This window comes from Phalacrocorax aristotelis, chromosome Z, assembly GCF_949628215.1.
Source record: "Phalacrocorax aristotelis chromosome Z, bGulAri2.1, whole genome shotgun sequence".
Classification (NCBI taxonomy): domain Eukaryota; kingdom Metazoa; phylum Chordata; class Aves; order Suliformes; family Phalacrocoracidae; genus Phalacrocorax; species Phalacrocorax aristotelis.
This window is the reverse complement of record NC_134311.1, coordinates 65517062-65544039: the sequence shown is the minus strand read 5'-3', so window position 1 is coordinate 65544039 and position 26978 is coordinate 65517062. Positions and strand designations below refer to the sequence as shown.

At 39.5% G+C, this 26978-nt stretch overlaps 1 protein-coding gene across 3 annotated transcripts in view; it reads right to left on the bottom strand.

Annotated features, from left to right (window-relative positions):
- Nucleotides 1–25638, bottom strand: part of FGF10 (fibroblast growth factor 10) — a 63290-nt gene extending 37652 nt beyond the window's left edge. The window contains exons 1-3 of one of the 3 annotated variants that reach the window (XM_075078968.1): nucleotides 25443–25638; nucleotides 24956–25030; nucleotides 24301–24861 (exon numbers count right to left, since the gene is read on the bottom strand). In XM_075078968.1, coding sequence (XP_074935069.1) covers nucleotides 24301–24634 — 334 coding nt within the window. In that variant the 5' untranslated portion in view covers nucleotides 24635–24861; nucleotides 24956–25030; nucleotides 25443–25638. Of the gene's footprint in view, nucleotides 1–24300; nucleotides 24862–24955; nucleotides 25341–25442 lie in introns of those variants that run through there. The other 2 variants (XM_075078969.1, XM_075078967.1) reach the window with 2 other exon arrangements.
- Between the last annotated feature and the right edge of the window lie 1340 nt (nucleotides 25639–26978).

Genomic DNA, 26978 nt, shown 5'->3' with positions numbered 1-26978 from the left:
GGTGACCTTGTTGCTCTCATACTTTTATGCCATGAATTTCTGAGGAGTGCTGACTTTAGAGCTGACAAAGATGCCAAAAGTTGACTGCTGTCTGCCCCCTGCTATGTACACAGAGCACTGCAGCACTCTCATCTACAGGAGTCAGCCAGAGGACTCTGCTTTTGTTGGTTCTTCTCTGCTTTCCGCATGGCTGAGGTTTTCAACCCTCAGAGAGTCACCAGGCTGGAGTTTGTAATGAAAGCCTTTGTGCCAGGATTTTGTACAGTCTATTCTGCCTCTAGTCAGGATGAGGAAACTTGCAAAATAATTATCCAATTTTGAAGACAAAAAGTAACAAATGGGTATCCAAGGAGCTGTAAGGTTCAGTATAAGCTATTTCCTCATACAGTTAATATTGGCCTACAAACACCAGGCCTAAGTTTAGCAGTGATTAAGATTGAAAATTCTGCAGAGCAAAAGAGAAATCAATCTGTATTGAGGAAAACTGCTGTGGCGGGAAAGCTGCCTTCTACACGTTGCCACCCACAAAGCCATAAGGGGATTCCATGGATAAATATGTGACTGCTAGTGAGAACTGGGTGGGAAACAGTGTCTCTAGCCCAGGAAACATTTCAAGATTTCAGGTGTTCCCATTCTGCACCAAGGAGGTTGACCTAGCCACTGCTACCACTGGAATGAGATAGGTGGGTATTTGTGTCCAAAGTATAAAATATGTTACAAAGCAAAACAGACAGTGACAAGATAGGTTTAAAAATCTACAGAGTTGGAAAAAAACCCCACACTTTCTTACCAGCCTGAGAGCAAAATTAGAATAGGAAAAAACTAATTGGAGTCCTGGTAGCCTGGCAAAAAACAATGTACAGGAGAATGTACAAAGCCCAGTAAAGCTACAGCACACTTTCCTGTTCTCTTTTCAAATGTAAATTCTTTAGTGTGACAGCACCCGGTCATTGGCTAGTTTCAGACTGGCATAAGAAAATCCTGAATATCATAGGGCAGATCCAGTGCACCATAATCAAGCTGGTGACCTGTGCCCTGCTGCCTTCTTTCTTGATGGCCCTGTGAGAGGTGCCACAATGAAATGTGACCGTTCCTGATGTACGCCCTCGATCAAATCATAAACGCAAGCCCATTCCCAGGTCAAGGGGATGGTGATGTGAGGTCCTTCAGTACCTCTCTACTTTTCACTAACTAACCAAAAGTCTTCATCATGGGTTGACAACTACATTAGCAGATTATCCATGAAGTATTTGATGCTACATCCTACAAATGCCCTTGACAGACAAATTCCATTACTTATAAACAATCAAAACATTTCCCTAACATGAAGACAACAATCAGAATAACATGAGAAATAAAAATTTTCTGAAGAGAGCTGCACAAGGCTACTAGGTGTGAGAGGCAAATTCCCTTGACATCTGTCATAATCCTATGATTTTTCATTGATATCAGATAGCCCAAGGAATTCTGGGGACAGAACAGGACATAAACTAAGAATGATGGAAACAGCAGTGATGATAACAGGTGAATTTTCTTCATTTTAAACAGATACTGATGGCAAAAGCCTGAAATTTGGAACTGAGAGAAAAGTGATGGCTTCACTTACCACACTAATATTCCAGCTAATATTCAAGACTATTCCTCATGCAGACATGTAAGCTGATTATTTTATCCTGCTACACTGTATTCAAAGCAGTACAGGACTTCTTTTACTTCCTGTGCTTTTGTTGCTACAGCAGAAAAGAAAACAATACTTTCTCTAAAGCCTCCTGATCTATTAAAAGGAAGAACAGACTGAAGAAGAGTCTTCTCTAAGGAAAAAAGACACCATGGAATGCTGTGTTTAAAGACAATGCTGCAACATCATCTCAACTAAATGTTCCTCCTAAATATATAGGAAAGAAGCCATCAAAGCACACTGATGAACTTGAGTGTCTGATGTATACAATGCAAATATTTTAGTAGCAGTGAAGCACTGTCCAGCTGTCTCTTCTAAGCTTTCAATCCAGTTTAACAGGAAGACAAATGGACCTAGGCTGTTATATAAATTTGATGACATCTGAAAGAAGTGGTATGCTCAGCTGGCCAGACAGGTTTTGCATGGGAATATGTTGTATTAGGAAAGTTATAAAGCAGCTGGAGATTTAATACAGAATCTGTGATGGATAAAATCCAGGGCTACTGGCTGTGCTACTGCCTGGCCTTAGTCACACCATCTCTACTCAACCAACACATGCAACATATTAACAATGCAATAATTAGTACACATTCCTGTTTGCTACTTAAAACTTCACTCCCAGATGCTGCTTTGGTCTGATCTCAGTTTTATTACCTTTGATGATTCCCTGCACTTTGTAATACCAGGCTCCATTGCTATTCATTAGACCCAGCAGTGTTTAGGCAGACACTAGCTGAAGCCAGGTGTCTAACATGAGTGTCCTTGCTTTTATTTCATGTGGCTAACTTCTGTAAATTACTGTAAATGCTTCCGCTATAGTCTCTGCAATATATGTTCATGCATGTGTGTATCCAGGCAAAAAAACTGCAGCCATGAGAAGAAAACCAGACAGCTAGATAACAAGCCAAATGATTAATTAATTAAAAAAATATATTTTTTTTTTGTAGTAAACGACCTTGAGTAAGATAACATTTGTTATTTAATCTATTCTTTGTACATACACACACTCACACATACACACATCTACTCTTTTCAGTTCTTGTGGTTTCTCTACACCCATAACACTACAAGACACCTAATACTCTCCTACAGCCGCACAGTCAGACCTGGTCATCTTATATAAATATTCCTGTTAAGAAAATGCTCATGAGACATATGTCAATGATGACTTATTTTTTTAAATACAATTTTAAATAACCAGATCTCTTATCTTTTATCTTATTGTTCTGGGCCATGTCTCACCTTTCTTAGCTACTCCTAACTATTTTGTTCCGATGTATGTGAGCAGAGTGAAATTATTTGGAATTATGCACATTTGGATGCTATCAGTGGATACCCAAAGGCTTAGCTTCCAGCATCAAATATATGAAACTTCTTTTAATTTAAAATAAATACAAAGGGAAAGATTTCATAAAAATACAAGCTGTCAAGGTTTGGCTCGAATTGATCCAAACAAAATAATACTTTAAAACATCTTTACCTGCCTGTTTGCGTACTGCTAGAGCAAAACATGCTAAGCAAAAGGAAAAAAAAAACCCCAGTTACCTAGATTGCGACAACTGGAAATATTCACAGTAAAGCCAGAAATTGTGAAGTTTAGCAGAGATTGACTTTAATGAACATTTTGGGCTTGAGTTGTTGCAATTGTTTATACAAATTATTCAGAAAGGAACAGGGTCAGTATTTTTGCCCACATGGAAATCTTTCTAGATCTTGAATTTTCTTTTAACAATTTTATTCAGTGAAACACAAACTAGAAAGCTAATGCTCAGAAGAAAGAGTAGTATACATCTAGACTGGCAGCACAAGCCCTTTACAATTGCTGCTGTTGGTCTTCAGATAGCGTTATTTCAAACAGGCTTAAATACATTATATATTCAAATTTTGACTTACTTCTTTCCTAGACAAGCATTTAGTTTCACCTTCAAACTTCAGAGGTATTCCTAGCTACAAATTCAATCCATCCCTCTCTTTTTCTGATATGCAATTTAGAAGAGTGTCATCTCTTATTGCACAATCAACATGAATTTAAGAATGGTGCAGTGATTTAACTTCTGTTACCCACAATAAGCAATTTTTCAACACGGATATTTCACTTCATGTTCTATTTCAAGATACTTCTTACACTACTCTACTTACTGATGGGATGGAATAAACAAACAAAAACAACAAGCTACTCAAATTCCTCAGATCGAACAATGACTAATTAAGTGTTAGTGTCCAGGAAGGGTGTCAAACCAGACAAGAGACGAATGGAGCTTGTTTGCCACACTCCTGATCAAAAAACTACTTATGAAACATATAACTGGTCATCTTGATAATGGAAAAATAAACAACAAACATAACTCATAAAAGCTGGGGTGTGCAGATTTTGTCCAACTGAAAGTGCCTGAGCAACTTGCAAGTAGACAAAAGCTGATCCTGCAAACTTCTCCATTCAAGTGATATTTAACTTCAAGAAAATTATCCAAGTGTCTACAATAGGGTTTTGATATAAAGAATGAGCTCCTTTAAATTGTACATGTTCTCTAATTAACAAAAAAAATGGAAAAGACCGCACTCATTTTGAGAATCAAGATCTTATTTGACAGAAGGTAATAAGGTGTGCAAATTCCCATGGGCCAGCTTCTACCACTGAATATTTAACTGATTTTTTAACTTGTGCTATGAGTTGAAAGACCTTTTCCCCACATACATGGTTCTCCTGGGACCAGCAACACCTCACCTGTCCAAAAAGGAAGGTGGCTACACAGACTCTTGCTTACAGGGATAAAAGCTCCAGTTTAGGCTATTCTGCTCTAAAGCAAACTCTTCCCGAGTGGTCTTCTTAGAAAAACCTACTGTCACATAGCAGTTAATTGTTATTTACGGGCATTATTATATAAACAGCTTAGTCTGTTTCAATTAATATGAAGTAGAATGCAACTCTCCTTCCACCCACTCTCCCCCAAAACAATATTAAATATAAACTTGGTTTAACACCACTCTGCCAAAATTTAGTAATTCAATTAACTGGACTACCTAACACTTTAATTACACAACATACTAGATGATATAAACATAATTTTTGGCATATGTGTATTTTAATTCAAAATCTGAGTTGGACAGCACAATGCAACATTTGGCAAATCACAATCTTATCTTGGCTTTTGTAGTAATAATGTCTAAACAAAAGTAGACATTTACTGGCAATAGCAAACAGCAGAACTTGTGTCTTTTCCTTTTCACAATTCACAGTATCATGCTGGCATTTGTTATACATTTCTAAGCACATTTTGACAGCTAAAAATGTCCCACATCATATCTCAATGTAATGGCTGTTTTACATTATATTTTTGTATCTAATCCACTTAAAAAAATGATGATCCAATTATTTTTGGTACAAAAGAATTCCTTAGAAATTCTGGTAATTAAATCTAGCAACCTGGAGAATTCCTTGAGTGTCCTATGAATTTTTTTTTTTGCTGTGATCTCATATAGGCAAATTCAAGACAGCTCCTATGCAAGCAGTGTCCAAGTTGCTTCAAGCATACAAGCCATATCAAACAGATTTAAGAGATTATTGTGCTGCTGCTCTGAAGAAGCAGGAATGAGGTGAGACAGAAGTGAATTGCCACGCTTTAAGCTCACTGGCTGACCTTCCAACCCTTCCTCAACTTGTTCCTGTACACTCCAAAGCATAAAGCTGCCTCTTCTCTTCAAAAAGAGTAAAGAAAGTGGTGTTGGAATGTAGGAAAACATCGTAACAAGAGATAGATGGAAGCAGGTACTTGTACTTTTATGTCTTTGTTTTGCATAGGAGATAACCGATTTCACTGGAGTTTCATTCAAAATAAAATAATCTTAAATGAGACACGATTGTCCTGAGACTGCTTTTTGTTTGAAAACCTTACACTTTCTGTTTTAACCCAATACCTACAAATATTCTATTAAAAAGAGAGCAATGATTTATCAGTATGCTTACATTGTACTCTTGACAACAATTCTGTTCTGTTTTACTGTTTTCCCAGTGAATGTTAGCTTCCAGCTCAGTATGGAATTACACAGGACAACAGACAAAAATTGCTTTTTAAACTAGAAAAATGCAATCACAAAGCCTCAAAAGTTCTTGACAAGTACAATAAATGCAGGTGTTCTATCAAAATTATTTCAAGCTATTATTAAAAAAAAGAAAGATTAGGTACCTTAAATAAAAAGAAAGTTTTTAGAAAGGTCTATTTGGGTGTTAAATTTTTGGAGGATATGTAGGAATATTTTTCCTTGTTTATGTGAAAGAAATACCACACAAAGGATGTGCAGCTGAACAACAAACTTATTTGAATGTATAAATGACACATTCAAAATGCACAACCATGTGTGAAGGCTTCAAAATACAAGCAGATAGTGAAGAGGCTGGGCAAGTGTAGCGCTCCTGCTTTGCTAATGATAGCTTCTCCCAGCTTGTTTATGTAGTGTGCCAAGAGTGTCAACTGATGTGGATAGTACTGGAAACTTTCAGGCATAATTAACCTCTGTAGCCTCTTAATGCAGTTTCACCTATAATCCACAGGTCCATATCAGAGAAGAGCAAAGAGTTTGTTCAGGCCCAATTACAACATTTCACAGAGAAGTCACTGATTAAAGCCAGACGTACAGACAGAAAAGGCAAAGGAAACCAGAAAAAAAATATTGTCATGTGGTGCCCATTATCTCCATATATCAGCTGCAACAGTCCACACTTCTGTGACATCTTGATGCATCAGGGAGTGCTAAGAATAGCTTTGGTTGATATATCTGTCTTAGAATGGGAGAAACAAGCGAAATTATACCTAAAAGCTTCAGGAAATACTTTACTGAAAAGATTGGTCACACTACTAAAAAACCAAAAAATTGTCAATGCTTTATTCTCACCCCTCGTCAACACAGAAGCAAGAGATTTGTATGGATTACATTAAATGCATATACACAGCCACATAACACACACTGTTTCCTAAAGTGCTTTTCTAAATACAAATGTGTTTTAGCATGAAAAAGATACAACTTCCTGAAAAAAAGTCCTGGTTGCTTAACTTGCACTGTATCCAGACCAAATAGCAGTTGTCTTACTTCTCCTGAAAAAAGTCAGGGGAAACAATGCTTTGCCTGGGGAGCAGAAAGCACACGTACTTCCTCATATTTACCCTAAGCCCACTGATAACACTGGGGAATGAAGCCAAGGAAGTAAAGGTAGAACTCTGCCTGTTCCCTTCTAGATGTGGGACAGAGAGATAATGACCCATGGGCAGGTTTCTGCATGGAAAGCAACAGTTCTGTGCACAGTGTTAAGTGTTATGGGCATGTGCTCTAATTCTCCAGTATTTCTAATTCAATAATTCAATACCTCTTAGGGACTAAAGTTACCTAAGGACTAGCTGGACTAGTCTGTCCCTTCAGTCATACAGACATCAGTGCCTTGAGCCTCAAGAATTAACTTAGATTTTACAGAGGGTCAAACTGCTTGCCTGGACCAAGAACTTGGACAGAGGCCTGCGCAAAACACAATGTAGCCATTCTCTGTGTTTAGCATCATATCAGTGAAGAGCCTGATTATTTTGGCAAAGAATACTGCAACTCTCTTCTTAGCATTTATTTGCTCACTTTCCAATTCTTTTCCTATTTTGAAATTAGTAAGCTACATATGGAACTTTTATGACCAAACATTACTTCATTTGAAAATATCACTAAATTAATTTCATTTTCCCATAGAAATAATGGTCTTCAACCAAATTTTCAGTTCAACTTTCTATAAAATTATGATACAATTCCTTTTTTGTACTTTTAAAAGAAAAAGAGAAACCTCTTGTCAAGCTCACGATAGTAAAAAAAATATTCAATTTGGACTGTTTTCAGTATATATTTCTAACTAATTACCATAAAATGTCATGCTTCGTCTGAACTGACATTATTTTGGACTCTGGTTTTGTAAGAAAGTCTTTTTAAATATTTCATATTCACTCTAATTAGAAATGCTTTGGCATTTCAACATCTTTAAGAACGTGGGGTAAATAAGTTCCTTCCCCAAAATACCCATAAACCAATATTCTTTCAAATTTCAAGGGAAGTCTTACATGTAAAATAACAAAGGTAAAAATTTACTCGATAAATTGTTTCAGTTCACCTTTGCCTACATCAGCTGTATTCTGACCATCTCTCTCAACAGAGTACTTCAGTGTTTCCAACACTGCCCTGTCAAACACACTGTAAACCAGGCCCATTTCTATAGCTCACATTTCTTTCACTAACTGGGCAGAGGGCAGCCTTTGCCAAGTGGCAGATGTGAGGTCTCTCTGGCGGTTTGTTAGTTTTCGCACTCTTAGAATTCTTTTAGGTCTGGGACATGGTGTGTAGTTCCAGTTTAAGACCAGACACCTAGAAGCAGTTCTAGAAAGGCAGGAAAATGAAAGCATTATCTTACAATAAAAGGGCCTGTCTACACAGAGCCAACCAGGAGAACCACAAGAAAGACTTCAAATTAAGCTGCCCCAGAAAATCTATTAAACTTGGTTTTGGAAAACAAGACAGCTACGTTTCCAGGGTGCCACACAGGAATTAATATGTTCCATCAAGATGCATAGCTTATTAGCCTATGGGGATGCAGCTACATTGCTCTGCATCCAGAACCAGCAGGAAGATGGTGGGCTACGTCTCAGCACACTGTTCTCTGATTAGCAATGAACTTGGCATATCAAGTTTAGCAAAGTAAAAAATCAAAGGAGAGAATATAACTGCCTCCTACATGTATGTTTTGGTGGTAAACAATAAAGAAGAAAAGCTGCAGGGCAATGAAGAACGCTACTGGGGCAAAAGAACAGGAAGATTAGTGCTGGTTATGTAGGTATTTTGGTTGAAAATAAGAATTATTTGTAGCCCTTAGAGGAGTGTGATTGTGGAATGACCTTTAGCTTAGGAGTATGGTGAGCAAACCTCCCTGGTGTTAATTGAAACGGATAAACTCCTGAACAAATGTATATGACAAGCACTGGTGACAATAGGGCTATATTAGGATTCCCAGGAGGTTTTCTTTGGTCCTGCTTTCCTGTGACTTGACACATTTTTAATTAATGGACACACACCGACCAAGTGTAACAAATGCCCATGACGAGGCTGTCCACACAGCAGAGCTCCCCAGGCATAAGCCACACAGCAATGCTGGCTGCTTCCTGATCCTGGGACAGAAGGCCTGCCTGACCTCTTTGAAATGATCCACCAAAAGCTGATGTTAAAAGAAGCAGCCAGTGGAAGATGAGTAGAGACTTTTTTGATACTGTAAGTTACATACTACATGGATTTGCAGAACTTCCCTGTTCTAGGCCAGGAACCACAAACCACTCCCCACCTACCTACTGCTCTCAAACAGCCACAGACAGGTTGTTTGTAGGTGGGAGAGGCCACCTCATTGTGGATGCCTAGCATTCTGGAAGTGTAGTAGAGATGCTGTTGATATCATGCATTTCTGCAGAAACTGTCTGCTGAAGCTATCCAGTAGGAATGGTTCCAAATATTAGTGTTTTACCTTTGAAATTTAGGCAGATGAGGAGAAGGTAGAGTTTCTAAGGTAGCTGCAGCGCATAAAAGATGAGGAGCTTATTGTGTGAATTCAGAATGGTCCTGCCTCCCCATTGCAGCTTACAGCACAAAGAATTATTTTTTCATTTCCTTTTCCTCTTTACCCCACAGCTGACCTTTTCCTTTGGCTATTTCAGCCTTCTGTAAAGCTGACATCTGCAACTTTTTCCAGGGTTGGCATAACCCATAAAATCAACTGGTATTTTCTCCTGGACTAGGTTCTAAGGTGGTATTATTACTTTTATAAGGTGCTGAAATGATATTTGATAGAAATTGAAATCACAGTGTGAATAAATTGGCTACTTTACATTTCCAATTTCGGACAAATATGAAGAATGCAAAACTGAGGTCCTGGACTGCAACACTTAGGTACAGGGTCAAAATTCCATTCTTTATTCAAAGTCTAAATGATTTTGGTGACTTTACATAAAATGTCGCTCCTTTTAACACTCCCTTTAGTTTTTTTCCCTCCTAAAACATCCTGCATTCCTGCTACAAATCATGACTAAAGGAAAAAAGAAATACATACCAGCCAGTCTTTATGTGACATCCCCAGATGGAGCGTAGCTGCTTTCCACACACTCCAGTGTACATTTGCTTCAGACAATATCTAAAGCAAGATGGCTGAAATCTTGCATTTAAGCCAGTAAAGTTGTGTGATTTTGCATGGTGGAAATCATAGTATACTAACATGAGTTTGTGAGATTTCGTAACCTCCAGCAGAGGAGTTAGAAGAAGTCGGTGGAACACTTCTCCTCTACTCAGTCACTTCTGGTAGTGATTTTAGGATTGCAATAGTCTCTTCATTTTTTCAAAGTCAGACCTGTTTCTTGTCCCTTTCTGTGGGCAATTTTCTTTTGTTCCTGGGTGAATAGCCCTTCTTCAGTTAAATCTCTCCTAAACACTAACTCATCCATGGAAGATTAACAATATGAGAAGGAAGCAATTAAAATTATTGATCTAGAATCCCTATGCAAAATCTGCTGATTTTCAGACTGTGTACTTCCAAAAGGACAGACTCTGTCCAGCTGGTATCTATAGTGAATACATTAACAGTACTTAAAACATTTATCTTTCATGATAAAACAAATTCAGTTCCCAAAGGATAGTTTATGGGTTACCAACAGCTCCTAGCTTTGCTCATTAGGAACAACTAATTTCTTTACACTGCCAGTTTTCTTGACTCAACTGGCTGACTGGCATTTTTACCAAGTGAAGGCACTTTCCAATACCTCTGTCTTTAGACAGAATTGCCTATTGTCTCTTTTCAATCACTTCCCTAGGTTTTTCTTCTACTTTCTGTATCTTTAACTAGTGTTAAAGTTGTCATTTAGTCTGTCATACATGTACACCTATGTTGAAGGCATACTCTGCTATACAATATACACAGTATTATGCTTTACCCTTCAATTCCCATTTCATATCATCCTTTGTATTGTGAACACAAAATAAGGAATAGAGTATAATCATCAGTCCAGGGATTTATGGTGGAATAAGATTGAATAAAGATAAAAGAGAGAAAATCCTGGACTCTGCCTCAGTCCCTGTCTCTGAAGAAGAAAATAACATAGTCATATTTCAAGATTTGTCTAGCTAATGTCTGTAGAGATGAAAAAGTCTAACACTGAACAGCAAACCTAAGATCTGTATCTCGATATTTCTAGATTTTCTTTAACACATGAGAGTTTTAACTATATGTTAGTTTCATTTTTGCTGCAACTCAACAGATTTTCTACCACTATATTTACCATAACTCAGAGTTATTGCTCTGAGTAGAGATGTATCACTACAGTAAAAGAGTCTGTTGGCCTAACACTGCACTCTGTAATACTTTCTTTTTCTGAAGAGCTCTTATCCAGTTGAAAAGTTCACCTTACCGTATCAGTTATTTTTGTTTAGAGATATTTTAACTTATTGTTCCTCACGGAAGCCAATTAGAAAAATGAGGGCAAGAGGTTAGACACACATCTGGTCTCCCTATTTAATATAGAGGTTTATCTTTTGCATGTTGGCGATGATAATTTAGAAGGGGGGCACAAAGGAGAAGAAAAACTTCCCTGCCCTAACACTTGTATATTTTTCTGTTATCAAAACAGCAGCCTCCATTTCTCATTTGAAATATGAAATAACTGCCATAAAAACCTGTATTTTTCAGCTTTGTGTTTAATTGTTGGAGCCAAGAAAAGGAGGTGAAGAAATAAGACAGATCTACTTGGGCTGACACTGTTTAAAAAGTAGGCTATGGCAAGCATGGCTCTCATTATATTTAAGTGAATTAGTCTGTTTCCTTTAAATAAAGGAGGGAGGGAAAAAGAAAGGAGAGATTAACAAGCCACCACGGGCCTGCTGTAAGATTTTGACACTTTTAGTGGCTTGTGACATATGACTTGTGAGTATCAGCTCTCCTTCAAAATCAGAAAACAAACCTACCATTTGGATAAGGAATGCAAAAAAAAAAAAAGCAAAAGCAACAGCAAAAAATTCTGCTACGGGGTCATGTTAACTAGGATTCATTAGCAATGTATTTATTGGAACAGGAGAATGAGATAAGTTCTTTAACTGACTTAACTCTGAAATTATTATTAGATATCTAGAAGTCTCTAACATTTGTCATTCTTTGCTAGGTAAAGCATAGAATGCTAGGTAATTCTTTGCTAGGTAAAGCTATGGCCCTCCAGAAGACATGAATCTAATGTGTCTAAATACTGCAGTAATGACACAGATTTCCATTTATTTTCAAGATGTTTCACATCATGAGAGCTTTTACATCATAAACTTGATAGAGTGAACTTTCGGAGGTGCTCACAGCAATAGCTACACAAGGATTACACCTGAAAATGTAAATGTGGTGTTCAGTTAGGACCATTAGGGATTCTTTGGAAACTCTGTCTTATGTAGTGTATTAGTTGCATCACCATGCAGCCTACTCTTGCATTATCAGTATGCCTGTGAGTGTGTAACAGGAGTTTTGCGTGTAGAACTTCCATAGCCTGGCACACAAAACAGCTATAAATGAAGAGCTTACATATATTTATAACTGGCTACTCTGAAAAGCGGAAAGATTCTGAAACTACCGTGAAAAAAATATTTAGCTGAAAATCCAACAATACGAATACTAGAAAATGCCAACTGAAATTTACTCAAACACCAAAATTATGTTCCCATCCCCACTGTGGACTTAACAAGAAGTGTCTGGTATAACCTCAGCTATAACTTCTTGTATTAAGCACAAGGTAACAGAAAGTAGTTATGTGTTTTCCCATACTGGTTTTCCTGCTCATCGTTACAGATACTTCTTGAGTCTGCATTAGCGTGTGAGCAGGGGTACTTGTACTCCTCACCTCGGTGGCTCCCTTTTTAAGGATTTTAAACTGTGATTAAGGTTTGGAGGTCCCTGCATAACAGAGCTGAGTAACACTTCTTCCATCTGCACAGTGGCAACCTTTTTTTGTAGCATTATTGAATTTAATAGTTCAGACAGCACTGAAGATCTTCCTTAATATAAGCACTGTGGTGTGCTTTTTTTTTAAATTTCATTTTGTGCACAGGAGTTTCTATAATTCAGTCTGGTCTGAAAAGCTACATCAGTCTGTGTTATGCCCCAAGTACAGTTAAAAACAAAAAGGTTACATCTTGCTGACCCTTATGGTCTACTGCGTACATTTATAAAATCAGCAAAACCAAACAGGGAAGAGTTCCACTGAAAAATTACTATAGATATTTTACAATAGTGTTTGCCTCCAAATCCTCATTTGGATTTGTTTCCTGTTTCATAAGCAGAATCAGCTGCAAGCAGAGTCCACAAATGCATGTGTGGCAGAACTGGAGGAATAAAACAAGCATGGTGAATTTTGAGCAAATCTGGATAATGCTTTGAGGAATTATTTGGTGTGTGGTCTGAGGCAAAAAGCCACAGAGAGGCGGAAGTTAATCTTATGTACTCCCCAGCTGCAGATATGTCTTTTTGAGAGCAGACTGCAGCAGGAGACACAGAAGAAATGACCAAGAGACCAGATTAATACCACATGAGCCAAGTGTCAGCCTCATTATATGTGTTTTCACTAAAGTTGAAAAGACTTTAACTTGGATGGCTGTCATTTCAAAGAGAAGTTGTGACATGTAATAGTAACTGTAATAAATTAAACTGAAAGAATAATGCTGTGACACTGAAGTGGAAGTATCAATAATAAAAAAATGGTAGGAAAAGAAATAAAAACCAAACAAATAATTCCAGTATCTTAACTCCAACACACAGACAACATTTCAAGGAAATTAAGGCAGTCCCAAAAATATATAATAGGGCCAAATACAATAAATATTAGGTGGACATCATGCTCAAATTTCTTCGACTGCTAGGCCTGACAGTAAAGAGAATAAAGTGAAATCACAATTATATTTTGATCATTTAATCATGGAAATTATATATATCCTTGAGCTGAAACATCCTAATATTCATACTTTCAAAGCAAAATAAATTTTTACATTGCTCGTGACTATAATGTTCATGCAACACAACCAGACCTAGAGCCCAGCTTGACAGAAGGACAGATCCAATTTGCACCTACGCCCATGCTGTTTGGTTAGGAGCTATTTTGCCATTAACTGTTGTATTATGCATTGCAACAAATTTGTTGAGTAATCTTGACAGAGTGCTTGCAAGAGAGGCTATAGAATTTTTTTTTCCTATGGAATCAAAAGACAAATGCCTAAGTCTGTTGGAGTTAAGAAGTAGACTACTCTTTCCCTTTCTATAAGAGGACAAAACTGCCCTTGCTATTCCTTATGTCCAAACCTTTCTGTAAAAAGAGAATGATTACGATCCACATTTTTTTTTCTTCTTGGTACTCATCACAGTGTTACTGGTGTGTTTCATAAATAATTTGTTTTCATACCACCCTTACTCATATAGTAAGAATTACTATCCTCATTTCTATAGGCAGCAAAGAGCCAAAGAGAGATTAGAGTCAAATACATTTATAAATTTGGGGGTACAATGGATAACAAACATATATAGGACCTGATATTTCATAATACCTAACACTATATGGCACTCCCTATACTCAAAGGTTAGTTCCCGCAGACTATCCCTGTGACAAATTGTTCAGCCTTCTTCCCTCTCCCTTTAACTAAATTCCTCCTCTATGCTGCTTGACCATCAGCAGGAGGAGCAGTGGGAATTCAGAAGAATCCCCCAGCTCCCTTCACGCCCAGGGTATCTTCACAGCACGTGGTGAAGGAAGTGAGCCTTTTGTTTCCCACAGTCCTACATTATTATTCCAGACCTTATGTGTTTCAGTCTTGTTTTGGTTAAATAAAAAGATCCATCGTGGTCATTAAGAACCTTTCTAAAGTTCAAAAAACCCAGAAACTCTTCTGCAAAGAAAGCTGGTGTTGGACCTTTTATTTCCCGATCTATTTACATGCAACCTTGATGGAGTAGCTATTCTTTGTGGTACACCATCCAGCTGATATGCATTTCCCCATCCAAAGCCCCATAGTAAGGTATTTTACACACTGCATTTACTAATAGTAATATTTCCATGTCTTCCATATGGTGATCTTAAAACGTTTTTAGCAGTGACAGTGGGTTCAGTCTTGTAGCTCCTTAATACATGGTTATCATCAGCTTTGAAGAAATCAGTGGTCACTGTTCTTGACTGGTTTATGCCACATGAGAAAAGGAAGCACCAAGGAATAACTAAGTGATATATAGCTGTTATATAGTCTAAATGCCGTAGTTATGCTACGGCAAACCACTGCTTAAGTGGCTTAAACTATGCATTGCCCTAAGAAATGAGTCATTGCTTGTGTGTGTTTGGAAGCAGAAGAGGTGCTGGCCTGTGGACAAAAGCTAACAGACACGACGGTAAACGTTACTGTGCCTATTAGTCGGCGTACTTGCACAACATGTATCTTCACCCAGCATCTTTACCTGTAAGAAGCTGAAGGAATCATAATTTCCTTCCATTTCTTACCTGCTACTCACTTTCCAAGCCGTTTCTGTCAGAACCAGGTAAAGTGATAATTTAAAGAGGTTGTAACGGTTTGGATGTCTGGCGTACCTCAAAACATCCAGTAAAACTCAGCTCATACTAACTTTCTGCTCCAGCTTACATGCAATGGTGCCTTAGCCCAGCCCTTTGGCCAAACTGCCAACTGCTGACCCAGCTACTCAGTAAGGGTAGCACTAAAACAACACATGAATCTTTCATGGGAGGAGAAGGTTCTCTTTTCAGCATCTGAAGAGCCAGCTGAGCAACCAGGCCTAGACTTTGAAGCAGACTAACAAAAAGCAGCCACAGCTCAGCTGAATGTGGTTAGCTCTAGACTCTTTCTGCTGCTTCATGTTACCATTAGTTTTGCAGTTACAGGTCCTCAGTGAGCATGCAGTTTCTGTATTGCAGTTATTAGCACTAGTGTTTCAACAACAGAAAGGTCTCCTGTCATCAGAACACGGGCTATCTGCACCTCTCTGCCTCCCCTGAGAGAGTGGAGAAGGACACAGTGAAGTCGGCTAAGGTTACAGTTCAGGGGAAGGTTTTCATTAGCTTCCTTTCCTCCAAGGAGCAGGTGCCACAGGTCCTAAGATGCGTTATGTGGATGAGGCACTTCCGGATCAACATGGTTTACACTTTTAATGTTTACATCCAGGAAAACCAGAGGGAAAAAATAAGCATCTAGGTTATACACAGAGAACTGTTGAAGTCAAGAGACTGTTTCAGTGAACAGGAGCTTTAGCATCTCCTAAAATGTCATTAGAATGTGTGACAAGAAGGCACTAAAATGCCAGTCTTATAAAATCCACTTCATATTAAACATCATCATTCTTTATCCCAGTGAGAATAAATTACCTTGCACACCATAGTAGCACTTACTGAATATATGAACTTGTAACTATGTAACTACTTCAAATATTAAAGATAAGCTTATGAAATATGACATACTTGATAACACTAAACATATCAGTAATAAAAACACCCTATTCCACCCTCAAAAGATTAAAACACTGAGAAGTTTGTGATACCTTGATGTCCTTCACGTGTGTGTTTTTTTATAACAAATACAGCACTAGCATAGCCCAAAACTGAAGAAAAGCCAACCAAACACCAACTTTTTCCTTCTTTAACACAGGTTTTATTGTGGTTCCTTTAAATATCTTATTACTTCCAAGGGCAAGTTTGCCCACCTTTCTGCTTGCAACTAGTCTGTACTGACTTTAACATTAGGAATAAAGCAGGTTATTAATCCTCTTGAAGAGGATAGTGTGAAGAAGAGAATTCCAGGGCGTGTACCAAATAGTATCTAGTATGTATAGAACGGGTCAGAGAAGACATAACGAAATTGTGAAGGGGAAGAGTTTATATCCCAACACCGATTACACACTTTTAGACAAATTGAATGGACACCTTAATGGCTTCATAGGTTCAGCCTATCAGCAAACTGATGATGGACTGAGATGAGACAGGACAATTCAACATCCCTGACAGTTCACAGCTGCCAAAGTGGGTAAGCCATGCTCCCCCTTTCTCCACTTTTCTCCCACTTATCACACATGCTGCCCCTATTTCTTTCTTGTCATCCTTTCTAGCGTTGCTCTGGCACTCGTCACACTTCCCATTCCCTTCCTCTAATGCGGACATGATATAATGGATTTATACCCAGCCTCCACTTAGAACCATGCCTTAATTCCAATTAAACAACATCCTGAATGCTTCCAAAATGCTTCAGCGTTTCCCCACAACTCCCACACACACTGGCTACAGCTGCACAGATGTGCATCAGGAACCTGAAAGAAAACTTATATTTTCTTTATTTCTGCTGAACCTCTAATATCAATTGCAGAAGAAGAGCAGCTAGGCTCCTCATGCCCCCTACATGCTCCCCATGTAGGAAGAGGAGTCAAGAACTGCAAAAACCCACTAAGTTTATTGTCCTTGATATATATTTTCCACCATAAAAGGAGTAGGCATCATATTGTGTTAATAAATCAAGGTTTATTAAAGATCTGATCTTCATTTTTATATAAAATTCATGAGCATTCATGTTTCTAGCACCTGTAGTCTTTTCCTCTCTTGCACAACATCAGAAATCATGGAAGCAGGGAGGGAGAAAAGGAATTAAACTTTTTGGTGTAGTTTCAACATTTCCTTTGAGTCCACCTCAGTGTGTGTGAAAATTCCTCTTTAACTGTAGAAAGTATACACTACTGACAGATTATTTAGAGGTAAAAGTCTAAAGAATTATTAGCCAGTCCCCTTTCACAAACTATAAAATAGGGATATACTCACAGTCGACACTGTGAGTATATCAACCCAGTAATTGGATGCACGTGTTAGTAGCAGTAAAAAGGCACTGTCCAGTTGTCCACCTTACATGGGAATCTACTTTGAGTGTATTCTTTGATTTACTGTTGCAATTAGAACTGAATGTTCAAAGAAAGAACACAAGTGACCTAATTTAAAAGCAGAGTGCCTTTAAAGCCATTATTTAATGTGTGACCTGGCTCACCTGTAACCATTTCTTTCCCCTGCAACTTCCATTTGTTGCACTGTACTCATAAAGTAGCATAATCAGTTTTAATAATCCACTCAGCTAATTAATTCCATTTTAATAGCCATTCAGTGATTAAAGATTAAGCCACTTCCTCCTCACTCCTACTCTTGAAGATTTTAGTTTTCTTCATAAACACAGAGTTTTCCCAGGCTGACTTTTCAAAACTTCAAGTAACAGTGTTTTCTGTTGTCTCCTTTTTATGATGTTGTAACTAACAGAGATGTTTTACAACAAATTGGCACTAGAAAGAGAAGCAATTAATACAGCTAGGAAAATATCTAATAGTTGCAAGTACCATTGACTACTTTTTTGTGTTCAAAGCATCTGAGCAATGAAAGGCTGCAAGATATTAAAATACTGCACCAAAATGAGTTCTTGAAGCAAAGAAGAATTTGTTTCATACGTACAGTTAAACTAGCGGTACCAGTATACCTACTGACCAAGAAGCATATATGTGCTAACGTTAACTAAATGCATCCTCCATTTATGATCTGATAATTTGGTTTTCACAGCCCAAAGCAAGCAAAGGTTACTTTTCCATCCAATCTCATCAAGCTGACAGTGGTTGCTAATGCTGATAAACATTCCAACTATTTGTCCTGTTCAAAGAGGCAAAGACGTCATTTGATGATAAACCCCAGAATATTAGCATAAGGTACTTCAGTGTCTTCTGGCAACTGCAGACAATGGTAGCAAGTGTTCAAAATGTTCAAACTGAAGTTTCAACTTGGTGCTATTTTGGGGAGGAAGGAATTGTAAGAGCTTGATTCAGAAAGCTCTTCAGAAAACTGAGAAAAACAAATGAAAACAGCCCATGAAGAGAGTGTTATAAGAAATCCCAGGTTGACTGAATAATTTCTCTGCCTTGCTGACACTATTTCTATCATCCCAAATATTAAGCTTAAGAATAGAAATACAATATTGTTTACAAAGAGGTTTGTTTTTTCTTTGGTCGTATTTAGAATCATTCCTGTGCAACTATTTTACTTGCTCAGAGGAAAAGTCAGGAATACACCATGACAGGAGATGTTGCCCCATGTTCATACAGGCACCTACTATTTTTAACTTAAGACACACAGGTTAACAAGATTTGCCCATAGAAGGGTTTTACCTTCTCCAAAATCAAAGGCTGTATGGAATAAATGAAAACTCTCTTAATGCAGGATCTGATCTGACTCCCATTTGAAGTGAAAAGGCCCCTATTCACATATACAGCTCAAAGACATCTGAAAGTCATCTTAAAATACCTTATTTCAAAACAGAGGATCTTATCCTATGAGTGAATGCATCCAAGATGTTTCAGAAGTGTAAGCACATTCTATAGTGCTCACTCAGCTAACGCCAACTTCAAGGGAATCTTTGGCCGAGCCACTACCTGAGAAACCTCCCATTAAAACAGCAGCACCGCATCTACAAGCCTGCATGGCCCTTGGTTTCTTTCTTGTGAGGTTTTAAGAAGAACAAACTTCCAATTGCCCCTCTTTTTTTTTTTTTTTCTTTTCAAGAGCCTATAAGTTAGATTTATGAAGACAAAAAGACTTCTTACAACTGTATATTTTGTACAGATTTATGACAGGGCTACAGTATCAGCATGGATGGTCCATAAGGCAGGAATGCAGTAAGGGTAACAGGAGAGTGTCATGTAGACATTAAATAGTACAATTCTTTCCACATTCATAAATCCTAAGTGACTAAGGTTGTATACTGCTGGTTATAAATTATGTAACCGAGTTCTGCAGGGGAAGGAAAAAAAAAAAGTGAGAAGTTACCTCCATAAGAACTTGTACATTTCATATTAAAGAACCTAAGATTCTAATTACTTCACTAAAGCAGTATTATTTCCCATTTTAAGTCTTTCTGACTGGTAAAAAATAGACTAGAACTCTATGGAGAGTAAAATAACAAAACATGTATGGTTACTAATCATTCTTCAGCAAAGTAGAGAAAAATGCTCACATTAATTTACAAACATCAGCTCATAAAGAGGCAGTAACCCCAAAGAGCTAGCTTAAAAAGCATTCAGTAGCAAAAGAACATATTTTACCAAATATTCTAAACTGGCTTGAGCTTTACAGCTGAGGTTAAGGTACCTAGCAAGCTTTATGATTTTATTACTCCTGAGGTATAAATAAAATACTGAGTATCAAACCGAGTATACTTAATCAAAACACTTTTAATGATATTCTTCTGTGTATAACAAACTTATACTATATATGAGGTATTTATATGTCATGGATATATGCATATACTTAAAACCCTCAGCAGTAATGTTCACTGTTTCGAGTAATTAGAGCGGTTGTTTACAATCTTTTGGGCTGCAGAATGAGGCTGAAAACTTTCTTGCTATTAGTCACTGTGTTGCTAATATGATCCCTCTCTAACTAAAGCAAAACCATAGACTACCAGGGACTTCAGCAGATCCTAAAGCTATGTATAAAAGATAATTGCATACTCAAGGGGAAGCCTGGAATACATTAGCTCATGAGAATCAGCTAATTAATTCATGCTAGCCCCCCCAGTGAACACTGTTACCCTGCAACTACAGTGCCTCTGCACTGTTTGGATTAATCCGCTCTGGATGCTCAGAAGGCCGATTAATAGAATCATTGCTGATGTAAACCCTTTTAGCTCTGCTTGAGCTAAATGAGCTCATACAGCTGAGGATCCAGCCCCTTCTTGTCCACCTACTTCGAGCAGAGGTGATACCAGACAGTGGTTGTGCCGCCATCTACCGTAGCTTTTGCATAGCACTGCTTGGTCCGAAGCCCACAGGAATCGCTCCAGCAATTCTTTCCACTAATATCCAATTCTTCCCACCAATGATACAGGCTGCCTAGCACTTACCTAAATAATGGCCTGATCCTGCAAACCTTGCTCAGGCAGAACTACAGGTTAGCTGCTGCTAATCAACACATATTTTATTATTGTTCTTCGGCTACTATGATCTGTCCTGTAAAATTGAAGTCTATATGCTTCATAGCACTATTAACTTATTAACTCTAGCATAACACTCGAAAATATGTTCAAGTTTTCCTGAACCAGCCCATCACATATCATAGATTCCAATGCATGCCATCCATTAAGCCCAAAGAATTTCACTGTCTTCAAGACAGCTTTCTGCATGCAAGTAAAGTCAGAATCTGCACACACACAGTTCTCTCTGCGTTTTAATATATGGCTTAAGCTTCTCTTGGTCATCTCAGCTCTCAAGTTATAGTGAAAGCTTTTGTACTTCTTCTCTGGAAGCTCTTTAGTTTTGTTTTTCCCCCGACAAGTACTTAAGTCACGAAAAAGCAGTACAGCTGTCCTTATTCATGCATGCAAATGGCTCTGTCAAGGATAGGGGCAAGGGACTTCACAGCTGCGGTGCCGTGAGACGAGCTGGTAGTTGCATTTTGAGGACAAACTTCCAGACCTAAGGAAGAGCAAAACAAAACCAAAGAAGTATCCTGTCTAGTGGCAGACACCCTTCAGCTATGCCAAATGCTGCAAGTTACCCCAGCCTTGTGACAGAGCAGTCAGAAGCCACCTCTGTTCCCATTACCCTATAGGTAAAGAAAGGCTGATGGAATAGTTCCAAGTAATCAAGTTGGAAAACGTCTGCCAGAGTAAACTTTAATTTAGCACACTTTACACAATATTTATAGAGCAAATCTATGAATGCTGTTTGAGCCATTTAAAGCCTGGAGGCTAAATTCTGTTTTCTGAATGTTTATTCTGACTTTCTCCAACTGTTCTTCTTACTTGACAGTGCTTAACTGGCCTCCAGCCATGAAAGCTGTTTAATTACACAACATATCATGATCTTACATCTCTACAGATAAGGCTTTACTGCAACATAAATGGATTTCAAACATTAACATATGAGAAAAAGAAAATTACCTTCCAAATTAGAATATTTCCAAGCCTTGTGTGTGAATAGTCACTATTACTTATTTAGTAAAGCATGGTTTTGAAAAAGGAGCTCATATTAGAGGTTAAATAGCCTTTAACGTTAAACAGGCTACAATTTAGTGGGCTGTCTGGCTAACTGTTTATGCATGGCACAAATCTATTCACATGTAATTGAATGTTTTAGACTATCTTAAAGATACCCTATATTTGCATGGAATCAGTCCACCTGGGGATCACGGCAGCATTATGATGGCACAGCCACACATGAGGTCATAAAAAGCCTAGCTTTTGTGAACCACTTGCAACATTTTGCTACACAGACACCCTTGAAATGCAGGCACAGTAAATATATTCCTAAATAATCCCAGACTATGTACTTTTACAGAAAACACAATTTCACACTGCAGATAATGGCTATTGAAGAACATACAACTGTTTGACTTATCTTCTGCTCACAAGTTCCTAATTGTTTCATGTTTAAAGATGTTGTACAGTAGGTCTGACTTTGTGATGTAAGTGCAGCTAGTCAGCTGCAAGTTTTAAGATGATGGGAGTCCTTTCTTCACTGCACATAAACTTGAGGGACAGGATACAACTCTCTATAATAAAGGCATTGTTGTGCTTTTATATGAAACAAATTACATTCTCCTCTCTTTCAGTAGATACTCTGCGGACATGACAATAACCATGACATCAACCAGAACGCTAATTCTCTTTCTGATGCAGTGGCTGGAGAACTAAGAAAAAAGAATCGCACCCTATAGTTGCAGGGATCTATTCTTCCATGTAGACTGAAAGAGCAGAAAGATGTATATGTGCATTTCAATGTATTCTACCTCTTTCTTGGCATAATCTTGCAGAAACTCATGCATGTGTGCAACTTTACTCACCAAACAGTTCTGCTGGCTACATGGGACTGCCCAGATGAGTAGCTACTTCTCATGAGTACACTGCTGTCAGACTGGGCCCCTTACAGCCTTTTTGGCAGCAGTGTTCTACACAGAATGGCTGGTGCTCTGAGACGCACACAAAGCTTTCAAAATCCCGTTTTAGGCAAATGATGCTGTCCTCCTCCACAAACCAAGGTAATCCAAGAAATACAGTGCCTGGACCTTATTCTGCACAAATTCATCAAGGTAAAGGCTTAATCATAGCTACGTTTTTCAAGAATTTTACTTTCTATGAAATACAGAAAGGGAGGTGGTAAGATTCAGCTGCTTTGACATCTAAAGCTTTTACAAACATTAAGTGCATGATAAAGTATGAAGTTGCAAGGTAGAACAAGTGAAGTAGTGACACATGATACAGCAGAACTCTCCTCCCTATTTGTAAGCCTGTACTATGGGTATTTAATAGAAATACAGCTGAATTAACAGTAATATCTACCGTACAGCATGGCAACCTGCTGAAGTACTGTATACTTCACACATTAGCTGAGAAGGGATCTACTTAAGTCACTTTAAGTTGTTTTCATTTAACAGAATATTTATCCCCTGTTTGTTTGGATTTACATAAAACAACCCAAGAACCAAACAGTGGTTTCTCTCCACTAGTGGTTCTTCTCCACCAGTGAAACAACTCAGAGAGTTTCCTCCAACATTTGCATAACAGAGCTTACTTTCTCAGCATGTTACTACAATGAGATGCAGTCACGTAAGAGTTACAGTGCAATATATTGTGATTTACTACGGTTGCTTCAGTTTGAGATTGCACGGGCAGGAAAAGCGAATAAAGGTTACATCTCTAGCACTGACAGACAAAAATACATTACCAGAAGCCCACTATTATTAAAAGCTTAATTAATACTGAAGAAAAGCTCGAAACTTCAACCACAGAAACAGCTGTCCGACTTTTACTTTGAAATAATTTCTTTTAGGGAAAAAAAATGACAATGAAACGCGTGTGAGGTCTGTGCGAACCCAGCCCAGATGTTTACGATGGAGCGAGTAGCGGTGCAGCGGCGCTGCCGCCCGGGAGCGGCGGGCACCAGCGCGGCCCCGCACCGGCTCCCAGCGCCGCCCGGCGCCCCCGCGGCCACAGCAGACCCCGGCCAAACGCCAGCGCCCAGGAAACACCACCAGCACCCCCGCGTCGCGGGCTCGGGAGGAGGGAGCAGACCGCTCTTGTGCGGCTCGGGGCGAGGAGTGCGACCGTGCGCGCGGGGGAAATCGACGCATTGTTTCAATACAGCGTTCCCGTCAAGGCATTTAATGACAGGGGATAATGACTTGCAGATTCGGGAGACAATGTCGTCTCCCCCAACCAACTCCGCGCCACATCCTTTCAAATCTTTCTAATTTTGCTCTTCTGCCAGGCAAAGAAACAAACTGTGCTCGGCGGAGCCATTTGCAAAACAAATGTAACGGGAGAGATTAGCAGATAGGGGCTGGCGGGGAGCGGCGTCCCGAGGGAGCCCACCCCACCCGTGCCCCGAGCCCCCAGCCCGCCGAGGCGCCACCTTCCCCTTCCTCTTCCCCGTCCCCTTCCTTCCCCGGCGAGGGGGCTCGGGCGCTCCTGGGCCGGGGTCCGGGGGGGGGGGGGGGGGGGGGCGGCAGCCGCTGGCCGGCGGCGCGGGGCAGAGCCGTACTTACTGAAGGGGCAGTTCTCCTTCTTGGTGCCGCTGACCTTGCCGTTCTTCTCGATCTTGAGAAAGTACTTGTTGTAGGAGTAGAGCTTCCTCTTGCGCACGTCTCCTTGGAGGTGATTGTAGCTCCGCACGTGTCTCCCCGCACTGGAAGGAGAGGAGAAGGACGAGGGGAAGGAGGAGGATGATGAAGAAGAGTTGGTGGCCTCCGGGGACAGCATGTCCTGGCCGAGGTCATGGCAGGTGACAGGCACAGAAGACACCAAGAAGAGCAGCAGCAAGCAGCAACAAGGCAGGTGGGAAAAGGCTGAGGCACCATTTGTCAGTATCCATTTGCACATTGTACTGAAACTCTGGGCGCTGGAAAATGTCTTATCAAATGAAACATACTGGAAGGGTAAAACCCGGTAAAAGGCAAGTGGAGCACCGGTGGTTGCTGCTTCTGGTTAGATCCCTCTGAGTTCTGATCTGGCCTGAAGTAAGTGCACCAACATCCATAACTCAGGGGACAAATCGCCTCAGAAGTTGCTGCCTTTTAATCCTTCGAGTCCTCCCTCAGAAAAAAGAGCTGTTGGGTTTTTTTGGGGGGGTTGCTGTGGTTAATCCTCTTTCCTTTTTCTCTTCCCCACCCCACCCCCCCACATACACACACACTCCCCAACCTGGTTTGAGACTTCCCAGTGGTTATTTTGTTCTCTTCCTCACTCCTTTCTTCACCATCTTAGATGCAGAAAGGTCTGAAAAATAGATGACAGCAAAGTGAACAACAACAACAACAATAAATAATAACCAACAGAAAGGGGTGCTGGAAGGGATTTTTCACACATACCCCTTTACACACACACACACACACTCACACTTTGTGGCTTTGCACCTTCTTCTGATCCCCACCCCCTTGCCTTTTTGCAAATCCCAAACCAGTTGCACAAGTCGTCCTTTCTCACTGACAACCCCAGAGGAGGCAGTTTCTTTGTTTTGCTTTGAATTCTGCAGGACAGTATTAAGGGGAAAAAAATCCAGAGAAAGAGAGAGAGAGAAATCCCAACTTGTCTCTCCCCCCCCCCCCCCCCTTCCCTTCCTTTCCTTTCCTTTCCCTCCCCCTTTGGTTGTAAACAGGTTGGAAGCTGTAGCCTAAATGTCAGCGATTACAAGTCAGAGGTGGGATGTGCCTCTGGTGGTCAACCCTTATTTGCAGGGGGTCAAGCAGTGGTGGGACATCTGAAACCCTTGTGCAGTTGCAGCGAGCGGTGCCGGCTGCGGAGGGAGCCTCGGGAGCTGCCCTTGCTTCCTCCCGGCAGCCGCCACCGCCGCCTTCGGCTCTCTACTAATTACTCCTAAAGCCTTCTTCTCCTCTGAGCGCCGGCCACCAGCATGGCTTGGAGATTCATGCTTTACTAATTTCCCTGTCTTCCAGGCTGAGCCAATCCCCTCTAGGGAGGTTTCCCTCCCCACTCGCCCCCCCCTCCACCTCCCCCCAAAAAAAACCACAAACCAAACCCAAAAACCAAACTTGTTTTTATTTTATTTTTTTGGCAGTGAAGTGCTTGAGAAAGCCACCTGGAGCTTGTTGCCTGCTAGATCTCCCCCTCCCCCCCGCTGGAGGAGGGGTTGGGTGGAGAGGTTGGAAAGAAGTATATACTACAGGCAGACCCTGGAAAAGCAGATTATAGCTGGTCAGAGAGAGTAAAAAGGGAAGAGACATAATTAGCTCCTTTTCCTTCTTCTTTGCCAGCTTCCATGGAGGTCTTTCTCCCTCCTTTAATGAATCACTGATTTCTCGCTTCCGTTGCTGAAATAAAAAGTTCACACTTTAGCCTGCTCTTCCTTTTAAGCCTCTCAAGATTTATTGTGCCTCTTTCCCCACCCTCACCCTCCTTGTCTCAAAAGAAATCAGGGCCCTAAATGACCATTTTCTAATTGCTAACATGAGTCATTTACTGGATCACGCGTCTGACTTCAAAGCAAAAGGGGCTTTATTGGGATTGCAAAGGTTTCCCCATAAAATCTGTTTCAAGATCGCGCTGTCTTTTTTTTAAAAAAAACCAACAACCTAATGCAGTTTCCTTTTCCAGAAAGAAACAAATTTTCCACTTTCAAGGCTATTTTAAAGTGATTTTTCAAGCTATTATTTTCCTGGAGGTTCTTAAGTTGTTGGGCTTTCCTTTGATTCCATCTCTCCTAATGGATTTGTCATTTCACATACTGACTGTTATGACAGATTCATATTGCCTGTTACTGAAGTGCAGCTTTCCCAGTAATTAACAGGCATCTTCCATATGATGTACTATCTTCTAACACCAAAATAAGGTATTGGGGACTGACAAGATATGGGCAGTGTGCAAGACATTAAAATTTGGTTCAGTATTTATTATTGTAAAAAAACTGTTTTGGAATGCAGGTAGATGGAACATTTGCTAAGAGAATGGAGTAGTGGAGAAGTGAAGCAGTACAGAAACACAGTGAGTAGCTCAATACATAAACCCAGACTTATTTGAAATAGAGGCAGTTTAATAACGCAAATCAGTGGAATGCAATGGAAAACCGCCTATGCAATAACTTCTGGCATTTGGAGTAAATCTTCATTTAAACAACACAAAATCCAGAAAAGAACAAATAGTTCTAAAATTAGACTGATTCATTAGATTAGGATGTTAAATATATTAACTTCACAACAGAAATTAGACA